Below are 26,277 nucleotides of genomic sequence, written 5' to 3' on the forward strand. Positions count from 1 at the left end.
TCTTATAGACAAAGATGAAAGGACGGCAAACTCCCCAATGATACCTGGTTACAAACAGGCGTCTTATCTCTAAGTAGGAAGGACGGGAAGTGTGAACGTCTTCAGACTCAGTAGCCTTGGAGTTTTCTGTACACTCAGCAGTTGTGGTTCTTGTTTACAAGTTTCCTGGTTATAATTCTGGTAAAGTTCACACTCAGTTCATAATGAAGGAACATAGACAAGATGGTGGACTATAGACAACATGGCTGATGATATACAAAATGGCGTATAATCATATAAAGGATTATTATAAAAGGTTATATAAAAATGTATAACAAGCTGACTCCCCTCACAGGCATGCTGGGAGTTCAAGTTTTGCAACATCTGGAGGCCGCCAGTTTGAGACCCCTGCAGTATATGATATATGTATAAATGTCAGATATCCTATGTACATGGATAATATATAGATGTGATATCTGCATCATTTATTGCTCTAAATTGGCTTCTCTCCTGTGTGAGTTCTTATATGTCTTTTAAGTGTTGCTTTCTTAATAAAACATTTTTCACATTCTGAACATGAAAATGGTTTCTCCCCTGTGTGAATTCTTTGATGATGAACAAGACTTGATTTCTTAGTAAAACATTTTCCACATTCTGAACAAGAAAATGGCTTCTCTCCTGTGTGAGTTCTTTCATGTTTAACAAGATCTGATTTCTGAGTAAAACATTTTCCACATTCTGAACATAAAAATGGCTTCTCCCGTGTGAGTTTTTGATGATAAACAAGATTTGATTTGTCAGTAACACTTTTTCCACACTCTGCACACGAAAATGGCTTTTCCCCTGTGTGAATTCTTTGATGTGTAACAATATGTGATTTCTTAATAAAACATTTCCCACACTCTGAACATGAAAATGGCTTCTCTCCTGTGTGAGTTTTTTGATGATCAACAAAGCTTGATTTCTTAGTAAAACATTTCCCACATTCTGAGCATGAATATGGTTTCTTTCCTGTATGATCTCTTTCATGTCCAACACCCCTTCTGGTGCTATTATTTTGCTGAACATCCTGTGATGAATGAGAAGACAGGACCTGTATATAAGGATGAGATGACAGATCTTGGCTGTGAAGGGCTGAGGGTGTATCTGGGATAATGGAATGTTCTTCATATGTATCTTGTGTGATATCATCATCTGCTTTATAATCTGAAGATATAAGATTCTCCTCTGATCTCCTGGTACAAGAATCTGCAGAGAATAAAACAGATTTTATTATCAGTAACAACCCAGGAAATGTAAGCTTTCCTCTAATAGGCAAAACTCTTATTTTGCCATAACTCTAATTATTTGTGGCGCCGATCCTTCACTCACTGTGCGGTAAAATTATTTCTCAGGTGAATATGATCACAAGGATACTCAATTTGCATAGTTTTTGTTACCCCCATTTCCATTTTTTTAAATAAATAATAAAAAAATTTGGGGTAAAAATGACACCTTATCATTATTCTGTAGGTCCATACGGTTATAATGATCCCCTACTTATATAGGTTTGATTTTGTTGCACTTCTGGAAAAAATCATAACTACATGCAGGAAAATTAATATGTTTAAAATTCTTATATTCTGACCCCCATAACTTTTTTTTTTTTCTGCGTACAGGGCGGTATGAGTGATAATTTTTTACGCAGTGATCTGAAGTTTTTATCGGAACTATTTTTGTTTTGATCTGAATTTTTGATCGCTTTTTATTGTATAAAAAGTGACCAAAAATACTCTATTTTGGACTTTGAAATTTTTTTACGTGTTCGCCATTGTTGATATATTTTTATAGTTCAGACATTTACGCACACGGCGATACCACATGTTTATATTTATTTTTCTTTACATTTTTTTAAAATGATATAAGGAGGGTGATTCAAACTTTTATAAGGGAAGGGGTTAAATCAAATTTATTAACTATATTGTTTACACATTTATAGCCTCCATAGGAGACTATTACATACAATGCTTTGATTGCAGACACTGTTCTGTGCCATAGCATAGCATTGATCAGTGTTATCGGCACCCCACTGCTCCTGTCTGGATCTCAGGCATTGATCAATAGAGCGACGATCAGACGCCGAGGAGGCAGGTGGGGACCCTCCGTGTCCTCACAGCTGATTGGGACACCACAGTTTCACCACGGTGTCCTCGATCGGCCTGATTGAACTGCCGGGAAGCATTTTTTAACATTTTAGATGCGGCAATCAACTTTAATCGCAGCGTCTAAAGGGTTAATACCGGGCTTCACAGCGATCAATGATGTCCGGTATTAGCCACTGATCCTGGTCGTTGCTAGGTGCAGGGCCTGACCTGCGTGACCCCACGTTATAACACAGGAGCGGGCGCACCCTGCATCCTAAAGAGGTTAAGGTGATATTTGTTTGTGTACAGGGGTTTTATTTCGTATCAGTACGGTAGTATTATCCTGTCACTATATGGTGGTAATGGTAGTGGTCATGGTGCGGTGCAATCATTCATCCCTTGTATAGTGGTGATATTGATCTGTGTACAGGGGTTTCATTCAGTATCAGTACGGTGATAGTATCCCGTCATTATATGGTGGTGGTCATGGTGCGGTACAATCATTCATCCCTTGTATAGTGGTGATATTGATCTGTATATAGTGGTTTTATATAATAACAGTATGATGGTATAAGTCACTCCAGTAGTAATATGCCGTCCTGCTGGTTTGGGGTTATTAGTTTATGTATCTAAACCCCAACCATGAAGGGGGGCATGGGAGGGTGAAGGGGGCATGGGAGGTGAGGGAGGCTTGGGGGGCGAGGGAGGCAAGGGGGGCGAGGGAGGCAAGGGAAGCGAGGGAGGCATGGGAGGCGAGCATGGGAGGTGAGGGTGGTATGGGAGGTGAGGGAGGCATGGGGGTGAGGGGGGTATGGGGGGGAGGGAGGCATGGGAGGTGAGGAGGCATGGGGGTGAGGGAGGCATGGGGGTGAGGGAGGCAGGGGAGGCACCACAATCTCATCTTATATAATATCGGAGAGTCCACGAGAGAACGTGTCCACCAGCGCTTCCTTACCCCAGCACACTTCTGCTGCTACAATACACAACTCTATTGAATTCTTGGCCACAGTTCTCGTCCCTTGTTACATGGACATGAACTGCTCTGCCGCAGAGGGAGAACGGACAGGGAGATTAAAGGGGTACTCCACTGCCCCAGTGGTCAGAACATTTAGTTCCAAACGCTGGGCGTGGGCTGCGGGGGTCATGAGGTCACACTGTGCCCCCTCAGTGCAAGTTTATGGGAGCGGGCGTGATGGCCTAGTACACATAGAGATATTTCTTGTCCATATTCCAGCTGTAGTATCACATTAGTTTGTATTTTGGCTGAATAGAAGAATATACAGCAAGAAACAGGACAGAGAGATTAAAGAATTCTACACAATTACTACAGCAGAAGAATCTGTGGCTCTGCTCTATATTTAGTGGTTACTACTCACCTGGGCGGTTACCTGTAGGAATGTCCTCCTTATACTGCTCATCACCGCTCACATCTGTCTCTTCTTCTTTCTTCATATCTGTAGCATTAATATTGTTCAGATCTTTTCCTGTCAGAATGTCCTCCTTATACTGCTTATCACTGCTCACATCTGTCTCTTCCTCTTCCTTTATGTCTGTAGCATTAATATAGATCAGATCTTTCTCTGTACAAATGTTCTCCTTATACTGCTGATGAAGAGGACGGGGACACCTCTCTGGTGCTTTTCTCTTACTGACTGTAGGGAACACATACAGAGACTGAATTCATTCTTTACATACAAATAATGAGAGGACGTGTGTATATAGTCATGTCTATTACCTGGTGATGTGAGAGGCTGCTGATCCTTCATCATCACCCGATCCTTGTACTGATCCTTGTGTCCTTCTACATACTTCCACTCCTCCATGGAGAAATAGACCGCCACGTCCTGACACCTTATAGGAACCTGAGACATAATGATACAGTCATTACCACGACCCCTCCAGTGGTGTTACTGTATAATGTCCCAGCATTCCCAGCAGTGTCACCTCTCCAGTCATCACCAGACCCCTCCATTACTGTATAATGTCCCAGCAGTGTCACCTCTCCAGTCATCACCAGACCCCTCCATTACTGTATAATGTCCCAGCAGTGTCACCTCTCCACTCATCACCAGACCCCTCCATTACTGTATAATGTCCCAGCAGTGTCACCTCTCCAGTCATCACCAGACCCCTCCATTACTGTATAATGTCCCAGCAGTGTCACCTCTCCAGTCATCACCAGACCCCTCCATTACTGTATAATGTCCCAGCAGGGTCACCTCTCCAGTCATCACCAGACCCCTCCATTACTGTATAATGTCCCAGCAGTGTCACCTCTCCAGTCATCACCAGACCCCTCCATTACTGTATAATGTCCCAGCAGTGTCACCTCTCCAGTCATCACCAGACCCCTCCATTACTGTATAATGTCCCAGCATTCCCAGCAGGGTCACCTCTCCAGTCATCACCAGACCCCTCCATTACTGTATAATTTCCCAGCATTCTCAGCAGTGTCACCTCTCCAGTCATCACCAGACCCCTCCATTACTGTATAATTTCCCAGCATTCCCAGCAGTGTCACCTCTCCAGTCATCACCAGACCCCTCCATTACTGTATAATGTCCCAGCAGTGTCACCTCTCCAGTCATCACCAGACCCCTCCATTACTGTATAATGTCCCAGCAGTGTCACCTCTCCAGTCATCACCAGACCCCTCCATTACTGTATAATGTCCCAGCAGTGTCACCTCTCCAGTCATCACCAGACCCCTCCATTACTGTATAATGTCCCAGCAGTGTCACCTCTCCAGTCATCACCAGACCCCTCCATTACTGTATAATGTCCCAGCATTCCCAGCAGTGTCACCTCTCCAGTCATCACCAGACCCCTCCATTACTGTATAATGTCCCAGCAGTGTCACCTCTCCAGTCATCACCAGACCCCTCCATTACTGTATAATGTCCCAGCAGTGTCACCTCTCCAGTCATCACCAGATCCCTCCATTACTGTATAATGTCCCAGCAGTGTCACCTCTCCATTCATCACCAGACCCCTCCATTACTGTATAATGTCCCAGCAGTGTCACCTCTCCAGTCATCACCAGACCCCTCCATTACTGTATAATGTCCCAGCAGTGTCACCTCTCCAGTCATCACCAGACTCCTCCATTACTGTATAATGTCCCAGCAGTGTCACCTCTCCAGTCATCACCAGACCCCTCCATTACTGTATAATGTCCCAGCATTCCCAGCAGTGTCACCTCTCCAGTCATCACCAGACCCCTCCATTACTGTATAATGCCCCAGCATTCCCAGCAGTGTCACCTCTCCAGTCATCACCAGACCCCTCCATTACTGTATAATGTCCCAGCATTCCCAGCAGTGTCACCTCTCCAGTCATCACCAGACCCCTCCATTACTGTATAATGTCCCAGCAGTGTCACCTCTCCAGTCATCACCAGACCCCTCCATTACTGTATAATGCCCCAGTATTCACAGCAGTGTCACCTCTCCAGTCATCACCAGACCCCTCCATTACTGTATAATGTCCCAGCAGTGCCACCTCTCCAGTCATCACCAGACCCCTCCATTACTGTATAATGTCCCAGCAGTGTCACCTCTCCAGTCATCACCAGACCCCTCCATTACTGTATAATGTCCCAGCAGTGTCACCTCTCCAGTCATCACCAGACCCCTCCATTACTGTATAATGTCCCAGCAGGGTCACACCTCTCCAGTCAGCAGCTCCATCATCTTGTTGATGAGTTCTCGGATCTTCCGTTCATCCATTTCCTCATGTATCAGGGAGTGAGGTGGGGGCCCCGGGATTTGGCTCAGGGTTCTTCCCCATCCTTCACACACAGGGGCCTGACAGCGCCCACTAGAGGACTTCTTCACTACCGTGTAATCCTGTGTATGGAGAGACAAATTAATATCACTAAATACATTCCTAGAATCCCTCACCTCTCCAGTCATATCCATCTGTTATTACATAGATAAGAATGAGGTCATGTGACATCACTCCCAGAATCCCTCACCTCTCCAGTCATATCCATCTGATATTACATATATAAGAATGAGATCATGTGACATCACTCCCAGAATCCCTCACCTCTCCAGTCATATCCATCTGTTATTACATAGATAAGAATGAGGTCATGTGACATCACTCCCAGAATCCCTCACCTCTCCAGTAAGCCGGAAGAGTATCTGTAGGGTGAGGTTTATGATCCTGTCGGCCATCTTGTTCCTGTCTCTCTCCATGGTTGATGGATCATCCAGCAGAATTCTCTTATATAGAAGATATCAGCAGAGGATCCTGGATTGGAGAAACCTGAAGGGAAGAAGAGGAGATGATGATAAACCGCACCAGATTCTATGGAGAAATAAAATCCATTTCCTGGAGATAATCTGGGGAAACATCTGAGGAGACATTATAGGAGTTTTCAGATTTCTCTATAAAACAAAATCCATTGTCCGAGGGCTGTAAAATAAGAGACTAGAGCGCACTCCCCTCTCCCGTCCAGTGGTGGCGCTCTGGTCCTCCAGGTCTTCTGAGGTCGCTCTCCCTGCTCTGCTGAAGACGTTGTGAATCCATTTCTCCTAATCTCTGAGGCTGCGGTGTATTCAGAACGTCTTCATCAGAGCAGGGAGAAGAATAGAGGGATTCAATATGACATTGTCCAATGAAGAATAGTGAAATGTGTCCACTAGGGGGCACAATATACATCACAATTACATCAGGATTTTATGTGAATTGTGATATGTCCCCCCGGAAGAACCTGCTATTACCTGCAGCAGAGGCCGAGCATCATATACCGTTACACACGCAGGGTCTGGGCCACCATCGGAGTCAGTGTTTCCCAAGCAGGGTGCCTCCAGCTGTTACAGCATTTGGCTGTCAGGGGATGCTGGGAGTTGTAGTGTTACAACAGCTGGAGGCACGCTGGATTGGAAACACTGTCTTAAGTAATAATAGGGGCGCAGGAGAAACTTAAAAAACCTGATGCTTACATAGTCCTGTATGGAAGAAGTGGCTGATACCGGAGAAAAGAGACTGACCAGGTGACAGTATGGGCAGGTAAGTGACCTGATACGTTCACCATCCAGACATCCCCTGGGGGCAGTATAGGCAGGAAATCAGGCAAACAACCGCTGGTCGGCACGGCGCTCCCTAGAGAAACAACCGCACAGCGCCATGTCTAAGCCACGCCCACCTACATTATTTTATTACAAAAATGGGATATAAATTTATTAGGGGAGGGGCTTCTATTACAAACCCTGAATAACGCTCTGCCATAGTGATCAGTGTTATCGGTGCTCGGCTTATACAGGCTGTGGAGGTGTCTGTATACTTAGAGCACCGATCTGAGCACAGAGCACGGTAAGGGGCCCTCCGGCCGTCATCTCAGCTGATCTAGACTCCGCCCCCAACAACTGCATTTTACTCATTTTAGATTCTGCAATCGACTTTGATAATGGAATCTAAAGGGTTAATGGTGATGAGCGTCATTAGTGGTGAGTCCTGGCTGCTTATAGCTCCTGAGCTCACCTCAAAGTCCCATATGGGGCACAGAATGTAAATATACATCGTGTCCTTAAGGGTTAATAATAAACATCCCCAATAATCCTGATCTGATGGTGACCGCACACACATACCTGTATCTGTAGAGGAGCCGTGTGCTTACAGGACCTGCGATGATGTCACCGTCATGTGATCAGTCACATGGAGGAGGAGGAGTCACATGATCAGGGGCTGCTGCTCTGAGAGATCTCCACACACAACAGCAGTGACTGCCCCACCAGGACCTGCTCTGTATCTGCTACATGCTGGAGGTGTAGGACCTGTGATGATGTCACAATCATGTGACCAGTACATTTGAGGGGCAAAGTATAGCAGTAAATATGTGACTGTGGCCGAAGGACCTGTGGGGAGGATCATGTGACAGGAGTGGGCGGAGATCAGCAGTGCAGGATAGACGGGATGGCGATTTAAGGACCTGTGAAAATGGTCATGTGACAGCAGAGTCCCGATTGATCACATGACGATGACATCATCGCAGGTCCTGTAAGCGCTCGGCTCCTGTACAGCTCTGCAGGTGGAGGTATGCGTGAGGTCACATGTTGCTGTTAGATTTTTTTGTACTATTAACCCCTTCAGAACCCAGCAGTTTTGCGTTTTAACCCCTTAAGGACACAGTGATTTCTCTTTTTATTGTTTTTCTCCTCGCCTTCTAATAGACATAATGATTGCAATTTCCTCTTTACAAACCCATATGAGTGTTGTTGTTGTTGTTGTTTTTGTTAACCACCGGTTTGTACTTTGTAATGACATCACTCATTTTACTGCAAAATCTACAACAAGGGCCAAAAAAATATTATTTGTGGGGTGAAATAGAAAAAAAAAAGCTATTTTTAAATGTTGGGTCTTCTGTTTGGACGCAGTGCACAATACGGTAATAATTCTCTTTATTCTGTAGGTCCAAACGATTACAATGATAAATGATTTCTATAGGTTTTATTTTAACACTTTTAAAATATAAAACAATTCTAACTTTTTGTACAATAATGAGTCTGTATCAGATTGTCCTTCCTTGTCCCCTATAACTCTCTTATTATTCCGTATACGGGGATGTATGAAAGTCATTTTTTGCGCTGTGAGCTGTAATTTTTATTGGAACCACTTTAGTTTTGATGAGACTTTTTGATCACTTTTTAAGAATTTTTTTCTGGACTATGAAGTTGTATTTTATTACGTTTGCGCCATTGACCGTGCGGTTACACATATGTTTAGGTTTATTTTTGTTTACATTATTTCATTTAAGAGAAACAAATTGGTAAATGGGGAAGATTAATTGTTTATTAGGGGAGGGGCTTATTCACATTAAGTTAATGTTCTTTTTACCTTATTCCCAGTTTTTTAGTCCCTGTAGTAGACTATTACATGGAATCTATAGATTACATACACTTATCAATGCTGAGATGCTGAGGCTGCCTGCAGGATTGGAGCGTCGTTCAGACAGCGTGGAGCGAGGTTAGGGACCTCCACCCATTCTCTCAGCTGACCAGGACCCCGCTATTTCACTGTGGGTGTCCTTATCAGCTCCACCGGAAATAGATTTTTGGCATTGGTGATGTCCGGCATTAGCAATGAGTCCCAGATGCTGATAGCAGGTAGGACCTAGGGACTATGAATCGTGCTGAACTCCTGACTGTGCTTTATAGACTGGCAGCGGCCTCCCTCCCCTCCAAATCTTATCACTTTAATGACAGGAGTCCCTGCTCTGAAAGGGGTTTCCTGCACAAGAGCAGAAGATATGCCAGATTTGATGCGTCTCCTGCTCCGGAGCTGGGCCCATGGCTATACATTATATACCTCCTGCCCAGTCAGCCATGAAGGAGTTAAATGGTGGTGATGCATTGCCACTTAACTTTTCTGGGGCCACACACTATACAGATAGCTGCTTATTGTCTCTTCTACTCGCTGGGATAAGAACAACCAGTCTAGCTAGGGTTAAGTGCGCACAGCACTGCCAATTCTATCCTTAGGGGCCAGACAGTAAGCAGCCATCTATATAGTCCCGGGGGAGGGGAGCAGTGATACTATGAAATATCACTTAACTCCTTACACTCCATGGGACGGGCGCTTTGGGTATAATGACCTGAACTGACAGCTGGATCATCAGACTTGCGGTCAGTTCGGGACATGTGACCATAATATAGAGGATCTGCCCCGACAAGTATTCACCTCATCATCCGAGAGCAAGAAGATAAATCATGTGCAGGAATATCCCCTCAAATGTCTCCATATAACATCCTGGAATTGTATAGAATTAAATGTTTATTCACAATACAGGTTCCTATAAGGTGTCAGGACGTGGCGGTCTATTTCTCCATGGAGGAGTGGGAGTATGTAGAAGGACACAAGGATCAGTACAAGGATCAGGTCATGATGGAGGATCAGCAGCCCCTCACATCACCAGGTAATAGACATGACTATATACACACGTCCTCTCATTATTTGTATGTAAAGAATGAATTCAGTCTCTGTATGTGTTCCCTACAGTCAGATCCAGTAAGAGAACAGCACCAGAGAGGTGTCCCCGTCCTCTTCTTCCACAGGATGATCAGGTAGATGGAGATATTCCCTATGATCTGTAGAAGGGCTGTGAAGCTCTTGTGGTCAGTCCCCTCACCCTCCATGACTCCTCATCTCCTGCTCATCTATAACATCCCACGTGACTTCTCCTACTGTCTGATGACTTTTACTATATTTCTTCCACATCTCTTGAATCAGGGTGAAGATCCGAACAATATTAAAGCTACAGAGACAAATGTGAGCGGCGATGAGCAGGATAAGGAGAACTTTCCTACGGAGAAAGATCTGATCTATGTTAATGCTACAGACATAAAGGAAGAAGAAGAGACAGATGTGAGCAGTGATGAGCAGTATAAGGACATTCCTACAGGGGAAGATCTGATCTATATTAATGCTCTAGAGACAGATGTGAGCCGTAATAAGCAGTATAAGGAGGACATTCCTACAGAAAAAGAGCTGATCTATATTAATACTACAGACATAAAGGAAGAACAAGAGACATATGTGAGCGGTGATGAGCAGTATAGGGAGGACATTCCTACAGGGAAAGATCTGATCTATATTAATGCTACAGACATAAAGGAAGAACAAGAGACAGAGTTAAACATTGATGAGCAGTATAAGGAGGACATTCCTATAGGGAAAGATCTGAGCTATATTAATGCAACGGACATAAAGGAAAAACAAAGACGGATGTGAGCAGTGATGAGCAGTATAAGGAGGACATTCCTACAGGGAAAGATCTGATGTATATTAATGCTACAGATATAAAGAAAGAAGAAGAAGAGACAGATGTGAGCGGTGATGAGCAGTATAAGGAGGACATTCCTACAGATAACCGCACTGGTGAGTAGTAACCACTAAATACAGAAAACAGTCACAGATACTGCTCGGTCACCAGCTGCAGTAATCACAGAAAAAAATACTGTTCATATATGTTACTTACTAGGTCATCCAGATGCTATACAGGTCTTTTTTATTTGTCTTCTGTATTTGGCTTACAAATCCCTCTGTTCTGCTGCTCACTTATTCTGACATCCACTGTTCAGGAAGGGGAGTGTCCGAGGCAAGCACTGAGCACGCCCTCACTCACCATTCATTCATTTCCTCTCTGGGTCTGCTGTGCCGGATCTCTTTATCCAATCACTGCAGGCGGTTCTGTAACCCCCTCCTCTCTGCTTTCATGCTGCAGTCTGATAGGACAGGAGTGAGCACAGAGGAGTACTAGTCCTGCCAGGTCTGTGCTTCAGCTGGGACAAAGATGATGCTACAGCCGGACAAGATTATGTTTTAGATCCGTGTTCTCAAAGTGTGGCCCTCCAGATGTTGCAGAACTCCAACTCCCAGCATGACCGGACAGCCAATGGCTAGATGGTATGGGGACCCCTAGTGGTCATAAGCCATGATCTCTATAAAAAGGAGATTAAAAAATGTATGAATGTTAGTGAGTGGGCGCTCCGGTCGGTAACACTTCACTGAATGGCAAACGGCCTAACTGCTCTGCCAGTGTAGTGAGATATATGGTCTGCACCCTCTCTGATACTGATCTTGTCTGTAAAGTCCTTGTGTGCGCTGTTGTTTTTATTGTCCCTGTTGTCTCCATCTTATATAGTCAGCAGGATTTCCATGTATACGACTAGAGGAATAATTTGGGATATTTCCCAGCACTTCTGTATTGCTGGGGGCTCTGAACCGCCTCGGCTGTCGTCTGATTTGTGCCCTATGGATTGTTCATTGCTGCTGGATGGGAGTGTGATGGGGTCCAGGAGTGGGGTGTATGTGACCTGAAGACCCTATATTATGTCTACATTAACTATTTATTATCCGGAGGACGGGGAGAAGGTTCCATGATGTCACATGCTGCACTTATAATGTTCTACTAAAAAGACTATAAATATGGGCACAGTTATTAATAAAATCTGTGTTATTCTCTGCAGATTCTTGTAGCAGGAGATCAGAGGAGAATCTTATATCTTCAGATTATAAAGCAGATGATGATATCACACAAGATACATATGAAGAACATTCCATTATCCCAGATACACCCTCAGCCCTTCACAGCCAAGATCTGTCATCTCATCCTTATATACAGGTCCTGTCTTCTCATTCATCACAGGATGTTCAGCAAAATAAAGGTCACAGAAGGGATGTTGGACATCAACGAGCTCATACAGGAAAGAAACCATATTCATGCTCAGAATGTGGGACATGTTTTACTTTTAAATCAGGTCTTGTTGTACATCAGAGAACTCACAAAGGAGAAAAGCCGTTTTCATGTTCAGAATGTGGGAAATGTTTTTCTCAGAAATCACATCTTGTTACACATCAAAGAACTCACACAGGGGAGAAGCCATTTTTATGTTCAGAATGTGGGAAATGTTTCTCCCACAAATCAAGTCTTCTTCAACATCAAAGAATTCACACAGAGGAGAAGCCATTTTCATGTGCAGAATGTGGGAAATGTTTTACTCAGAAATCAGACCTTGTTGTACATCAAAGAACTCACACAAGAGAGAAGCCATTTGCATGTGCAGAATGTGAAAAGTGTTTTGCTAATAAATCACATCTTATCAGACATCAAAGAATTCACACAGGGAAGAAGCCAATTTAGAGTATTATATATTAATCATGTACATAGGATAGTTGACAGTAATACATATATATATATATATATATATATATATATATATAAATGCTTATTTATAGGCCTCATCTCCAAACTTCTTACCAATTGTTAAAGAGAACCTCTCATTAACTTGTTACATGTTATAATCCTCCCAGGTCACTGCCCCATCATGATAAACCACCCCCGGCCTTTATTTTTATTATTTGTTAGTTTTCTACCGTGATATTGTTCTGTATTTTCTTCTCAGTCAGATTCACAGACTGGGAAGGGGCGTTCCCCAGCAGGCGTGACATCATCTGAAGCCATACAGGGGAGAACTTCCTCCCTCACTCAGCTACACACAGCCCAGAGCAGTTCAGTGTGAGATGAGCTATGATTGGCTAAGGCTGCACTGGCTAAGGCCAGCAGGAGTCCAAAGTATGTGCAAGAGATGTGGGAAATGTGCTCTGGACAAGTAGGGAGACACCTAGTGGCAGCTTTTTTAAACACAAATAAAACATAGAAAACTTCAGTGCAATAGCAATTTTTAATGAGTGCCCATTTAATAAAAGTTTTCTTTCTTATATGATTTATTATTCTTATATTCATCCCCGCACACTGGACTTATAATAAATGTAATATTGTCCCTGACGTTGTATGTAGGGAATGTAACGCAGCGATCCGATCATCCAGAACGGCAGAAGGAGGTCCCGCTGCCTTCCACGGGTCCAGAGCAGAAGATCGCCGATAACACTGATCAGTGCTATGTCCTATGCATATAAACAACAACTTTAAGGGAAACCCCCAAATGGGTGGCCTAAACTAGAACCCCCCCCCCCCCCGAAAATTAATAAAAAAATATAACTTTTATTGTTTGCGTATAGAAAATATAGTGCAGTCTGATTCAGAAACCATTGGTAACACGTGGTGTGTGTACCACAATGAATAAAATGCCGCCAGTCCTCTGATGACGCTGGGTAACCAGCGAAACGCCGTCAGGACTCTGGCTTGTGGTAAAACTTTTAACATGCAGGGTTTTTGTCAGCACCAGTATACATTTTAGTTATTGCCTCAGTGGTGGCCATACAAATGCTGCGGCGCACATACTAAGAGGCTTTTCTACCACTTCTATTCAAAGGTGCTAGACAGACCCTGTCATTTTATTCATTGTGGTACACACACCACTGGTACCAATGCTTTCTGAATCAGATTGCACTATATTTTCTATACGCAAAAAATAAAAGTTATATTTTAAAATACATTTTCAGGGGGGGGGGGGGGGTTCTAGTTTAGGGCACCCCTTTGGGGGTTTCCCCTAAAGTTGTTGTTTATAGTTTTTGCCCTGGAATTCCCTGGGGTTTTTGTTGTTCACATGTCCTATACATAGCACTGAACAGTATTAGCAATCAAATGATTGCTAAAAATAGTCCCCTATGGGGACTATTAAGACTATTAAAATGTAAAAATAAAATTATAAAAAGTTTTTAAAAAAATGTGAAAAACCCCCTCCCCCAATAAAAACGAAAATTATCCCATTTTCCCTATTTCACCCCCAAAAAAGTGTAAAAAAAAAATTATATACATATTTGGTATCGCCGCGTGCATAAATATCTGAATTATTAAAATAAAATGTTAATGATACTGTACGGTGAACGGCGTGAACTTAAAATTTTTTAAAAAAAATCCAAAATAGCTGCTTTTTCATAACATTTTATTCCTAATTTTTTTTTTTATGCAAAATGTATTAAAAGTTTTAGATAAGAAAATATGGTATGAATAAAAAGTACAGATCATGGTGCAAAAAAATGAGCCCTCATACCGCCACTTATACGGAAAAATGAAAAAGTTATAGGTCTTCAAAATAAGGGGATTTTAAACGTACTAATTTGGTTAAACAGTTTGCTTTTTTTTTTTTTTTAAGCACAACAGTAATAGAAAAGAACGCAATCACGGGTATCATTTTAATCGTATTGACCTAAAGAATAAAGAACACGTCATTTGTACCGTAAATTGTACGGCGTGAAAGCAAAACCTTCCAAAATTTGCAAAATTTCACTTCTATTAAAAAATCTTAATCCTTCCAGTACTTTTTAGGGGCTGTATATTAAAGAGAAATCTTTTTAGGGGCTGTATATTAAAGAGAAATCCAAAAAAGAAATGCACTTCCTCTGATGTCCTGACCACAGTGCTCTCTGCTGAACTCTGCTGTCCATTTTAGGAACTGTCCAGAGAAGCATATGTTTGCTATGGGGATTTTCTCCTTCTCTGGACAGTTCCTGAAATCGACAGCAGAGGTCAACAGAGAGCACTGTGGTCAGGACATCAGAGGAAATGCATTTCTTTTTTGGATTTCTCTGTAGTATACAGCCCCTAAAAAGTACTGGAAGGATTAAGATTTTTTTAATAGAAGTGATTTACAAATCTGTTTAACTTTCTGGCACCAGTTGATTTAAAAAAAAAGTTTTCCACGGGAGTACCCCTTTAAGGCTCACTTTACCCCTTGTTACATTTCGTGAGGGGTGTAGTTTCCAAAATTGGGTCACATGTGGGTATTTGTGTTTGTGTCAGAACCGCGGTAAAAGCCACCCCTGTGCAAATCACCAATTTTGATCTCAAATGTACATGGCACGCTCTCACTTGTGAGCCTTGTTGTGCGCCCGCAGAGCACTTTACGCCCATATATGGGGTATTTCTGTACTCAGGAGAAATTGCATTACAAATTTTGGGGGTCTTTTTTCCCTTTTACTTCTTGTGAAAATTTAAAGTATGGGGCAACACCAGCATGTTAGTGTAAAAGAAATTTTTTTTTACACTAACATGCTGGTGTAGACCCCAACTTTACCTTTTCATAAGGGGTAAAAGGAGAAAAAGCCCCCAAAATTTGTAGTGCAATTTCTCCGGAGTACGGAGATAGATACCCCATATGTGGGCATAAACTGTTTCCTTGAAATACGACAGGGCTACGAAGTGAGAGAGCGCCATGCGCATTTGAGGACTAAATTGGGGATCTGAATCCGCCACAAAAATACCCTATGGCAGTGTTTCCCCAAACAGGGTGCCTCCAGCTGTTGCAAAACTCCCAGCATGCCTTGACATTCAGTGGCTGTCCGGCAATTCTGTGAGTTGTTGTTTTTCATCAGCTGGAGGCTCTGTTTTGGAAACAGTGCCGTACAAGACTTTTTTTTTTTTTTGGGGAGGGGGGGACGACAGTGTAAGGGGGTGTATATGTAGTGTTTTATCCTTTATTATGTGGTAGTGTAGTGTTTTTAGGGTACATTCACACGGGCAGAGGTTTACAATGAGTATTTCGCTGGGAGTTTGAGCTGCGGCGGAAAATTTGCCGCCTCTCAAACTTGCAGCAGAACTCGCTGTAAACCTCCGCCCGTGTGTATGTACCCTGTACATTCACATGGCGGGGCAAACCTCCAGCTGTTACAAAACTACAACTCCCAGCATGCACTGACAGACCATAAATGCTGGGAGTTGTAATTATGCAACAGCTGGAGGCACATTGGTTGCGAAACACAGAGTTTGTTACTTAACTCAGTGTTTTGCAAACAGTGTGCCTCCAGCTGTTGCAAAACTAGAACTCCCAGCATGTACTGTCTCTCAGTGCATGCTGGGAGTTGTAGTTTTTCAACAGTTGGAGGCACACTGGTTGCGAAACACTCAGTTAGGTAACAAACTCGGTTTCACAACCAATATGTTTCCAGCTGTTGCAAAACTGCAACAATCAGCAGCATGCATTGACAGTCAAAGGGCATGCTGAGAGTTGTAGGTTTGGAACAGCTGGAGGCACACCGCTACAACTTATAGCATACCCTTTAGTAGTCTGTGCATGCTGGGATTTGTAGTTATGCAACAGCTGAATGCACACTTTTTCATAGAAAAAATGTGCCTTTAGTTGTTGAATAACGACAACCCCCAGCATGCACAGACTACCATAGGGCATGCTCGGAGTTGTAGATGGAACTCCTGCTGTTGCAAAACTACAACTCCCAGCATGCCCTTTGGCTGTGCATGCTGCGAGTTGTTGCTAAGCAACAGCCGAAGGTGAACAGGCCTCACCTCCTGATGTTTCCTGCCGCCTGCACCGCCGAGACCATCACCGCTGCTGCCACCGCTCCTGCCTCAGGGACTTCAGGGTCTCGGACAGCCCCATTCACCCTTTTTTTCCGGGTCACCAGAGACCCGATTGACCAGGAAGAGCCGCAAATCGCAGGTCTGAATTGATTGCCGACATGGGGGGGGGGTCTCAGGACCCCCCCAGGGGTTTGCACGGGGTGCCTGCTGGTAGATATCAGCAGTCACCCCGGTCCGGTCCCCGCCCGGTGAGCGGCGGGGACCGGAATTCCCACGGGCGTATGGATACGTCCTGCGTCCTGAAGAGGTTAAATCAACTGGTGCCAGAAAGTTAATCAAATATGTCAATTACTTCTATTTTAAAATCTCAATCCTTCCAGTACTTATCAGCTGCTGTATGCTCCACAGAAAGTTGTGTAGTTCTTTACAGTCTGACCACAGTGCTCTCTGCTGACACCTCTGTCCATGTCAGGAACTGTCCAGGGCAGGAGAGGTTTGCTTTGGGGATTTGCTCTGGCTCTGAACAGTTCCTAAAATGGACAGAGGTGTAAGCAGAGAGCACTTTGGTCAGACTGATACAGCAGCTGATAAGTACTGGAAGGATTAAGATTTTTTTTTTTTTTTTTTATAACAAATATTTTTAAATAGAAGTAATTTACAAATCTGTTTAACTTTCTGGCTCCAGTTAATGTAAAAGTTAAAAAAAATCAAGCAAAGGCATAACTTTTTTTAAAATGTTTTTCTTTCAGACAAGGACAATAAAATCCAGGTCTCACCCTACAGTAAAGAGATAACAGGGAATATCACCTCACAAGCCTCTTCCTGCATCCAATACATGTAATATAAATATCCCATATGGGGAGTGGGTGACACTCAGGCCAAATTGGTCGGAAACAGAAACATTTATAGGGAATCTATATCGTTGCATTCAAGGATAAAAAAAGAGAAATTATAATGAATCAAAGGCATTAATTTCCTACACAGAAAAGTAACCGATCAAATGTTAATATGAAGACGCACAAATAAACCGTCCCCAGATTTATTACTCCCTATAGTCCGCAGCTTTTCTGCCATAAAGAAGATTATGAGAAAATATCGACCTATTTTAGGGCCGGACTCCGTTTTGAAGGGATTTTCTGTGAATCAGCTGCAAGCAGTAGCCAAACGGGGCCCCTCTCTGGGTTCTAAGGTTTCACCAAGTTTTTTTGTAGATCCTAGTAAGAAAATAACGCAACCAACTTGGCTAAAGGGGTACTCCGCCCCTAGACATGTCTGATCGCGGGGGTCCAGGTGCTGGGGACCCCAGACATCCGGTGCATGGAGCGAACTTTGCTCCGTGTCGGATGACTGGCGATGCGGGTGGAGGCTCGTAACGTCAAGGTCACGCCCCCCTCGCGATGTCGCGGTCACGCCCCCTGAATGCATGTCTATGGACTTGCATTGAGGGGGTGTGGCTGTGATGTTATGAATGGGGCGTGACCGTGACGTCATGAGCCTCCGACGCTCTAAACGAACGCCGGGTGTAGCAGGGAGATTGCTTGGGTCCAAAGTGCCGGGACCCCAGAGATCAGACATCTTAACCCCTTTCCTTTGGATATGGGAAGAGGAGATGTCTATGGGCAGAGAACCCCTTTAAATTTGCTGGGTAGCTGGAAATGTGCACAGTCAGTGCATTACGTGCGGCCATATACGAGTGTCAGATAGAGTTTACTCTTTTAGTGAAGAAATGACATTAATGTTGATACTATGAATGTTCTATATTTATCCACATGAACCACCTGTCACTTACAATACGTAGGCTGCACTTCTAATGCACTAAACAGTAGGATCAGGAGGCAAATCTCTCATACAAAAGGGTCTCAATTTAATGTGTCCTCCATATCCAGACATTTTAGGGTTTTACATAAAGGGGTGACGACATCTTTGGAAATTATGGGTATAAAAAAGTCCACGGACATCCTAGGGGAGGGGACACCAGACGGACGCTCCTGAATCGAGAGTCATTTTGGATTTTAAAATTGGACACTCGGCAGCCGCGATGAATATAAGGCAAGGAGTGTTACACGTCTTTTTTCCGCTCCCTTTAGAGTCTGTGGTAATTTAATCTTTAACTATGTATAACTAAATTTATGTTACATAATTCTACATATTTTATATAAACTTTTTCTGAGGGTAATATTACAGGTTATATTGTGTATTTCATTGGTGTCTTTCCATGTTCTTCATTTTTCTTCTTATTTGTACTATGAGCAGTTCCCTTCCCTTTTTGCCATTTCAGATTTTACCAGTGAAATTCAGGGTGATCATGTGACTTGTAACTTTTAATATAAAAGCAGAGTTATTTTAATGTTTTGTATGTCCTGACTAAGGACCTAGTGTAGGTACGAAACGTGTCGGCTGTGTATGTTCTGTTTATTCAAGACCCAATAAAGTTCTACAATTTTTAATACAAGCCTGGTGCTGTACGATACTCTTGTTGTACCTAAAGGAGGAGAGCGGGGGCCACAAAATGGGCCCTATAGAAGGAGGGACTGAGGAGAATTCCATATCCACATAAGGAGGAATATAAAGGGGAGGATGAGAAAAAGAAGAGCGAACGAGCTCTAATAATCCAGACGAAGGAAAAGCTTTATAATAAGTGTGTAAATCCGGAAACACAAAACCGCCGTCTAATGTCTTCAGGGTGAGCGTCTATACGGGACACGTGGTCTCTTCTGAATCATAACAAAATTACTAAATAACCATCGGATAGAAGAGAAATAACAATTCCGTACTATGATAGGGACGGACTGTAAAAATATAAAATATTATTGGTAAATATAAGATTTAAGAACCTTTTTCCTTCCAATCCACGACATATATGGGAATTTACGAGCGTGTAACTGGGTCTTCAATCCGTGTAATAATGGCGCAAAGTGTGAAGTAAAGAGATCTTGTACCAGATGTGATCAGATCTCTAGGGATTTTATACCCCGGGGAGGACAAAGAAAAGGAAAAGAATTACACCGATGTTTACTGAACCCGGGGGACGCTGACATATTGACGACTTCTCATATAGAAAAATGGATTTTATGATCTGAGACCGAAAATAGACATCAAGACGGGAAACGCTGGTCTAGGGTTTGTGATAAATAAAAGTATCTGCAGCGTCTTATGTTCAGAAGAGACGATCTTCAAGGGAGACGCGCGGATCCTGTCTGATGCCTTGAATTAAAGTCTCTATAATCATAATGAGAAGGGGGCGGGGACAACACTGACGCGTTACATTCCCTATATACAACGGCAGGGACAATATTACATTTATTATAAGTCCAGTGTGTGGAGATGGATATAAGAATAATAAATAATATAAGAAAGAAAACTTTTATTAACAATTGGTAACAAGTTTGGAGATGCAGTATATGATATATGTATAAATGTCAGATATCCTATGTACATGGTTAACCCCTTAAGGACTCAATTTTATTTTTACGTTTTCGTTTTTTCCTCCTCGCCTTCAAAAAATCATAACTCTTATATTTTCATCCACAGACTAGTATGAGGGCTTGTTTTTTGCGTGACCAGTTGTCCGTTGTAATGCCATCACTCACTTTACCATAAAATGTATGGCGCAACCAAAAGATTACTATTTGTGTGGGAAAATTGAAAAGAACACAGCAATTTTGCAAATTCTGGAAGGTTTCGTTTTCACGCTGTACAATTTACGGTAAAAATGACATGTGTTCTTTATTCTTTGGGTCAATACGATTAAAATGATACCCATGGTTATACACTTTTCTGTTACTGTTGCACTTAAAAAAAAACGCAAACTTCTTAACCAAATTAGTACGTTTAAAATCCGCCTATTTTGAAGACCTATAACTTTTTCATTTTTCCGTATAAGTGGCGGTATGTGGTCTAATTTTTTGCACCGTGATCTGAACTTTTTATTGATACCATATTTGCTTATATAAGACTTAATACTTTTTTATAATTTTTTTTTTATAAAATGTTATAAAATAAAGCAGCAATTTGACTTTTTTTTTTTTTTTACGTTCACACCATTCACTGTACGGTATCATTAACATTTTATTTTAATAGTTCAGATATTTACGCACGCGGCGATACCAAATATGTATATAAATTATTTATTTATTTTACTTTTTGGGGGTGAAAAAGGGAAAATGGGACAACTTACATTTTTATTGGGGAGGGGTTTTCACATTTTTTTAAAAACTTTTTTTACTTTTATTTTTACACTTTAAATAGTCCCCATAGGGGACTATTCATAGCAATCATACGATTGCTAATACTGTTCATTGCTATGCATAGGGCATTGCACTGATCAGTGTTATCGGTGATCTTCTTGTATTGTCTGCTCAATCGCAGACCAGAGCAGAAGACCCATGGAAGGCAGCGGAGACAGGTCAGGGGACCTTCGTCTGCCATTCTGAATGATCAGATCGCTGCAGCAGCGCTGCGGATAATCCGATCAACCATTTTAGTGACCGCATTCTGAGGGGTTAATGGCGAACATCCGCGCAATCGCGGATGTTGGCCATTACTGGCGGGTCCCTGGCTGCTATCAGCAGCTGGGACCAGCCGCGCATGAACGTCCTACATTTACGTTACGGTTATGTATAGGACGTAAATGTACGTCCTGGTGCATTAAGTACCACCTCACCAGGACGTACATTTATGTCCTGCGTTGTTAAGGGGTTGATATATAGATGTGTTATCTGCATCATTTACAGCTCTGAATTGGCTTCTTTACTGTGTGAATTCTTTGATGCTGAAGAAAAGCTGATTTCCGAGTAAAACATTTCCCACATTCTAAACACAAAAATGGCTTCTCCCCTGTGTGAGTTCTTTGATGTCTAAGAAGACCTGATGTGTCAGTAAAACACTTTCTACATTCTGAACATGAAAATGGTTTCTCCCCTGTGTGAGTTCTTTGATGTACAGCAAGATTTGCTTTAATAGTAAAACATTTCTCACATTCTGAACATGAAAATGGCTTCTCCCCTGTGTGAGTTCTCTGATGTTGAACAAGATATGTTTTCCCAGGAAAACATTTTCCACATTCTGAGCATGAAAATGAGTTCTCCCCCGTGTGAGTTATTTGATGTCTAAGAAGACTTGTTTGCTGAGTAAAACATTTTCCACATTCTGAGCATGAAAATGGCTTCTCCCCTGTGTGAGTTCTTTGATGTTGAACAAGATTTGTTTTCCCAGGAAAACATTTTCCACATTCTGAACATGAATATGACTTCTCCCCTGTGTGAGTTCTTTTATGTTGAACAAGATTTTTTTTCCCAGGAAAACATTTTCCACATTCTGAACATGAATATGGCTTCTCCCCTGTGTGAGTTCTTTTATGTTGAACAAGCTGTGATTTCTTAGTAAAACATTTCCCACATTCTGAGCATGAAAATGGCTTCTCTCTTGTGTGAGTTCTTTTATGTTGAACAAGCTGCGATTTCTGAGTAAAAAATTTCCCACATTCTGAGCATGAAAATGGTTTCTCTCCTGTGTGAGTTCTTTTATGTCTAACAAGACTTGATTTCCCAGTAAAACATTTCCCACATTCTGAGCATGAATATGGTTTCTTTCCTGTATGAGCTCGTTGATGTCCAACACCCCTTCTGTGACCTTTCTGTGATGAGTGAGAAGACAGGACCTGTATATAAGGATGAGATGACAGATCTTGGCTGTGAAGGGCTGAGGGTGTATCTGGGATAATGGAATGTTCTTCATATGTATCTTGTGTGATATCATCATCTGCTTTATAATCTGAAGATATAAGATTCTCCTCTGATCTCCTGGTACAAGAATCTGCACAGAATAACACAGATTTTATTTTTCAGTATTAACCCCTTAACAACCCAGGACATTTAAAGAAGAAGTATCATGGACCAAGTCACAAATTTTTTTTATATCATGTGAAAGTGCATCAGCTCACTATTCTGACAATCTGCTCCTCATGTATCTCACCCTCTCCCTTCTCCTGCAATCCCCTCTGAAAGATCGGTACTTCCTGGTCCATGGAGGTCCCTGACTTCCTGTCTCCCATAATGCCTTTCAGTTCATCATAGAAGTAGCCCAGCCTAGACCAGTGCTTCCTAACCAGGGTGCCTCCAGCTGTTGTGAAACTACAACTCCCAGCATGCCTGGGAGTTTTAGTTTTGCAACAGCTGGAGGCACCCTGGTTGGGCTACACTGACCTAGACACTGATCACTTTCCTAACAGCAGGCTCAGTGTTTCCCCTCCCCCTGCTTCTATTCTTAGGACATTGTTCTTTCAGACTGACCTGCTGTCAGATTGTGATCAGTGCAGGGGATAGCAGGGATCTCCCCCTCCCCCTCTGCTTCTTCTCGGGACATTGGGACATCGTTCTTGCTGTTATAAACACTGAGCTGGCTGTCAGATGCTTCCCTACCGAGGAGATGAAGACACGTGAGCTCAGCTCACTGGGGCTTCTATGATTGGCTGAAGCTGCACATGGGAGGTGCCCTTGCCGTGCACAGAGCTGGCTAAGCTGCAGAACTATGGGAAATTGTGACATCACGGCCCCCAGCATAATGCAGCTCAATGGGGGGTCGCAAGTCATCAGAACAGGGAGCTGCTGAACTTCCTCTCTGAACAAAGAAGCTAGAAAAACAGGTTTTATATACAAGGTGGGTGAAGTCAGTGATTTACAAAGTGATAGAACTTTTTCTTCTGCATTTTTCTACATGGGACTTCTCCTTTAAGCTTTTGTGTTTTTTTCCTCCTCTCCTTATAGCCATCACTCTTTTATTTTTCCATCTACACTGGGTTTTAGAGCTTGTTTTTTTGTGGGACCGATCTTACATTGTATTACCTGTGCATTAAATATAAGTCAGGTCCATACAATCACAGCGATATCTAATGTGAATAGTTTCTGTTACGTTTTACCACTTTTTAAAAACAATAACAACAAAAAAGGATAGTGGATAAGATGTTTGATCACGGGGGTCCTGCAACTGGGACCCTCCTCGATCTCCAGGCAGAAAGTTTGTTTTCAGAATGCTTGGTTTGGGTGGCAGTGGTTGTGATTATGATTTATGTCTATGGGAGCGGGCGTGACATGGCGTAGCGAGGGGGCGTGGCATGAGCTCTCATCTCGGGCCACCCAATCCCAGCGTTCTAAACATACTGTTTAGAATGCCTGGTGCTGCACGCAGATCGCAGGGGGTCCCAGCGGCGGGACCCCCACAATCAGGCATCTTATCCCCTTATAAGATGGGGATAAGATGTCTGTGGGCGGAGTAACACTTTAAACTTGAACAGGTAACGCCTCCTGAGCCACCACGGATAGGGTAGGACCCTAGACTGAGCAGAAAAGAATTCCCTGACTGGAGCAGAGGGACCCCCCACACTACCCACCAGAAAAGGAAGAAAGGAAGGAGAAAGACAGAAGAGGAAAGGGTTAAAAGGAGGAGCCAAGAGTGCGGAGGACAGAAAAGAGGTGAAAGCCGAGGGAGAACCACCCCGGCCCCCCCATACCTTATGGAACTTATCAGGGCACTTTCTTATTCAAGGTGAGTGTTTTTTAGATAAATATTCCCAAAATGTAATCTTCAGTTGTTTTCTGAAGATTTGAAGTCTTCAGACGAGTTCACACGTTTCTGTTACGCCGAGCGCTCCGGGTCCCCGTTCCTCCCCGGAGCGCTCGCCTCATCTTCGTTGTTGCAGCGCCCCGGTCAGATCCACTGACCGGGTGCGCTGCGGTCCCGCCTTCAGCCGGGATGCGATTCGCGAGGCGGATAGCGCCCGCTCGCGATGCGCACCCCGGCCCCCGTACCTGACTCGCTCTCCCTCGGTCCTGTCCCGGCGCGCGCGGCCCCGCTCCCTAGGGCGCGCGCGCGCCGGGTCTCTGCGATTTAAAGGGCCAGTGCACCAATGATGGTGCCTGGCCCAATCTTCCAATTAGCTTAATTGGCTCCCACCTGTGCACTTCCCTATATCACCTCACTTCCCCTGCACTCCCTTGCCGGATCTTGTTGCCTTAGTGCCTAGTGAAAGCGTTCCCTTGTCTGTTCCTAGTCCGTGTTCCTGACCTCCTGCCGTTGCCCCTGACTACGATCCTTGCCGCCTGCCCCCGACCTTCTGCTACGTCCGACCTTGCTTCTGTCTACTCCCTTGTACCGCGCCTATCTTCAGCATCTTCAGCAGCCAGAGAGGTAAGCCGTTGCTAGTGGATACGACCTGGTCACTACCGCCGCAGCAAGACCATCCCGCTTTGCGGCGGGCTCTGGTGAAAACCTGTAGTGGCTTAGAACCGGTCCACTAGCGCGGTCCTCTCCATCCCTCTCTGGCACAGAGGATCCACTACCTGCCAGCCGGCATCGTGACAGTAGATCCGGCCATGGATCCCGCTGAAGTTCCTCTGTCAGTTGTCGCTGACCTAACCACGGTGGCCGCCCAGCAAGCCCGACAGATCGCCCTTCTAACCCGTCAGCTGTCGGAAATGTCCACCATTTCGCACCAACTTCAGTCGCAACTTCTCCAGCAATCTTCTCCTCCGCCAGCTCCTGCACCTCCTCCGCAGCGAGTGGCCACTCCTAGCCTCTGCCTGTCCTTGCCGGACAAATTTGATGGGGACTCTAAGTATTGCCGTGGCTTTCTTTCGCAATGTTCCCAGCACTTGGAGATGATGTCGGACCAGTTTCCTACTGAAAGGTCTAAGGTGGCTTTCGTGTTCTGCCTTCTGTCTGGAAAAGCCCTGTCATGGGCCGCACCGCTCTGGGACCGCAATGACCCCGTCACTGCCTCTGTACACTCCTTCTTCTCGGAAATTCGAAGTGTCTTTGAGGAACCTGCCCGAGCTTCTTCAGCCGAGATTGCCCTGCTGAACCTGGCCCAGGGTGTTTCTTCCGTTGGCGAGTACGCCATTCAGTTCCGTGCTCTTGCTTACGAGTTGTCCTGGAATAGTGAGGTTCTCTGCGCGACCTTTAAAAAAGGCCTATCCAGCAACATTAAAGATGTTCTGGCCGCACGAGAGACTCCTGCTGACCTACATGAACTCATTCATCTAGCCACTCGCATTGACATGCGTTCTTCCGGATGGCGTCTGGAGCTCCGCCTGGATATGGACTTTGTTCGCACGAAGCGTTTTTTCTCCCCGGCTCCTCTCTCCTCTGGTCCTCTGCAATCTGTTCCTGTGCTTCCCGCCGCGGAGGCTATGCAAGTTGACCGGTCTCGCTTGACACCTCAAGAGAGGACACGACGCCGCATGGAGAATCTTTGCCTGTACTATGCCGGTACCGAACACTTCCTGAAGGATTGTCCTATCCGTCCTCCCCGCCTGGAAAGACGTACGCTGACTCCGCACAAAGGTGACACAGTTCTTGATGTCAACTCTGCTTCTCCACGCCTTACTGTGCCTGTGCGGATATCTGCCTCTACCTTCTCCTTCTCTACTATGCTCTTCTTGGATTCCGGATCTG

At 43.9% G+C, this 26,277-nt stretch overlaps 2 protein-coding genes across 2 annotated transcripts in view; one reads left to right on the forward strand and one right to left on the reverse strand.

The window, feature by feature from the left end:
- Positions 1-26,277, reverse strand: part of LOC130298178 (oocyte zinc finger protein XlCOF7.1-like) — a 78,844-nt gene that overhangs the window by 46,934 nt on the left and 5,633 nt on the right. The window contains 2 exon segments of the mRNA XM_056551089.1: positions 483-935; positions 21,600-22,641. Coding sequence (XP_056407064.1) covers positions 483-935; positions 21,600-22,641 — 1,495 coding nt within the window.
- On the forward strand, positions 9,457-10,268 carry LOC130298164 (oocyte zinc finger protein XlCOF7.2-like). Its single transcript, XM_056551077.1, has 2 exons — positions 9,457-10,023; positions 10,107-10,268. Exons 1-2 carry the CDS (start codon positions 9,840-9,842, stop codon positions 10,199-10,201), a joined length of 279 nt encoding a protein of 92 aa, XP_056407052.1. The 5' UTR covers positions 9,457-9,839; the 3' UTR covers positions 10,202-10,268.

This window comes from Hyla sarda, assembly GCF_029499605.1.
Source record: "Hyla sarda isolate aHylSar1 chromosome 1 unlocalized genomic scaffold, aHylSar1.hap1 SUPER_1_unloc_3, whole genome shotgun sequence".
In the NCBI taxonomy this organism is placed as follows: Eukaryota; Metazoa; Chordata; class Amphibia; order Anura; family Hylidae; genus Hyla; species Hyla sarda.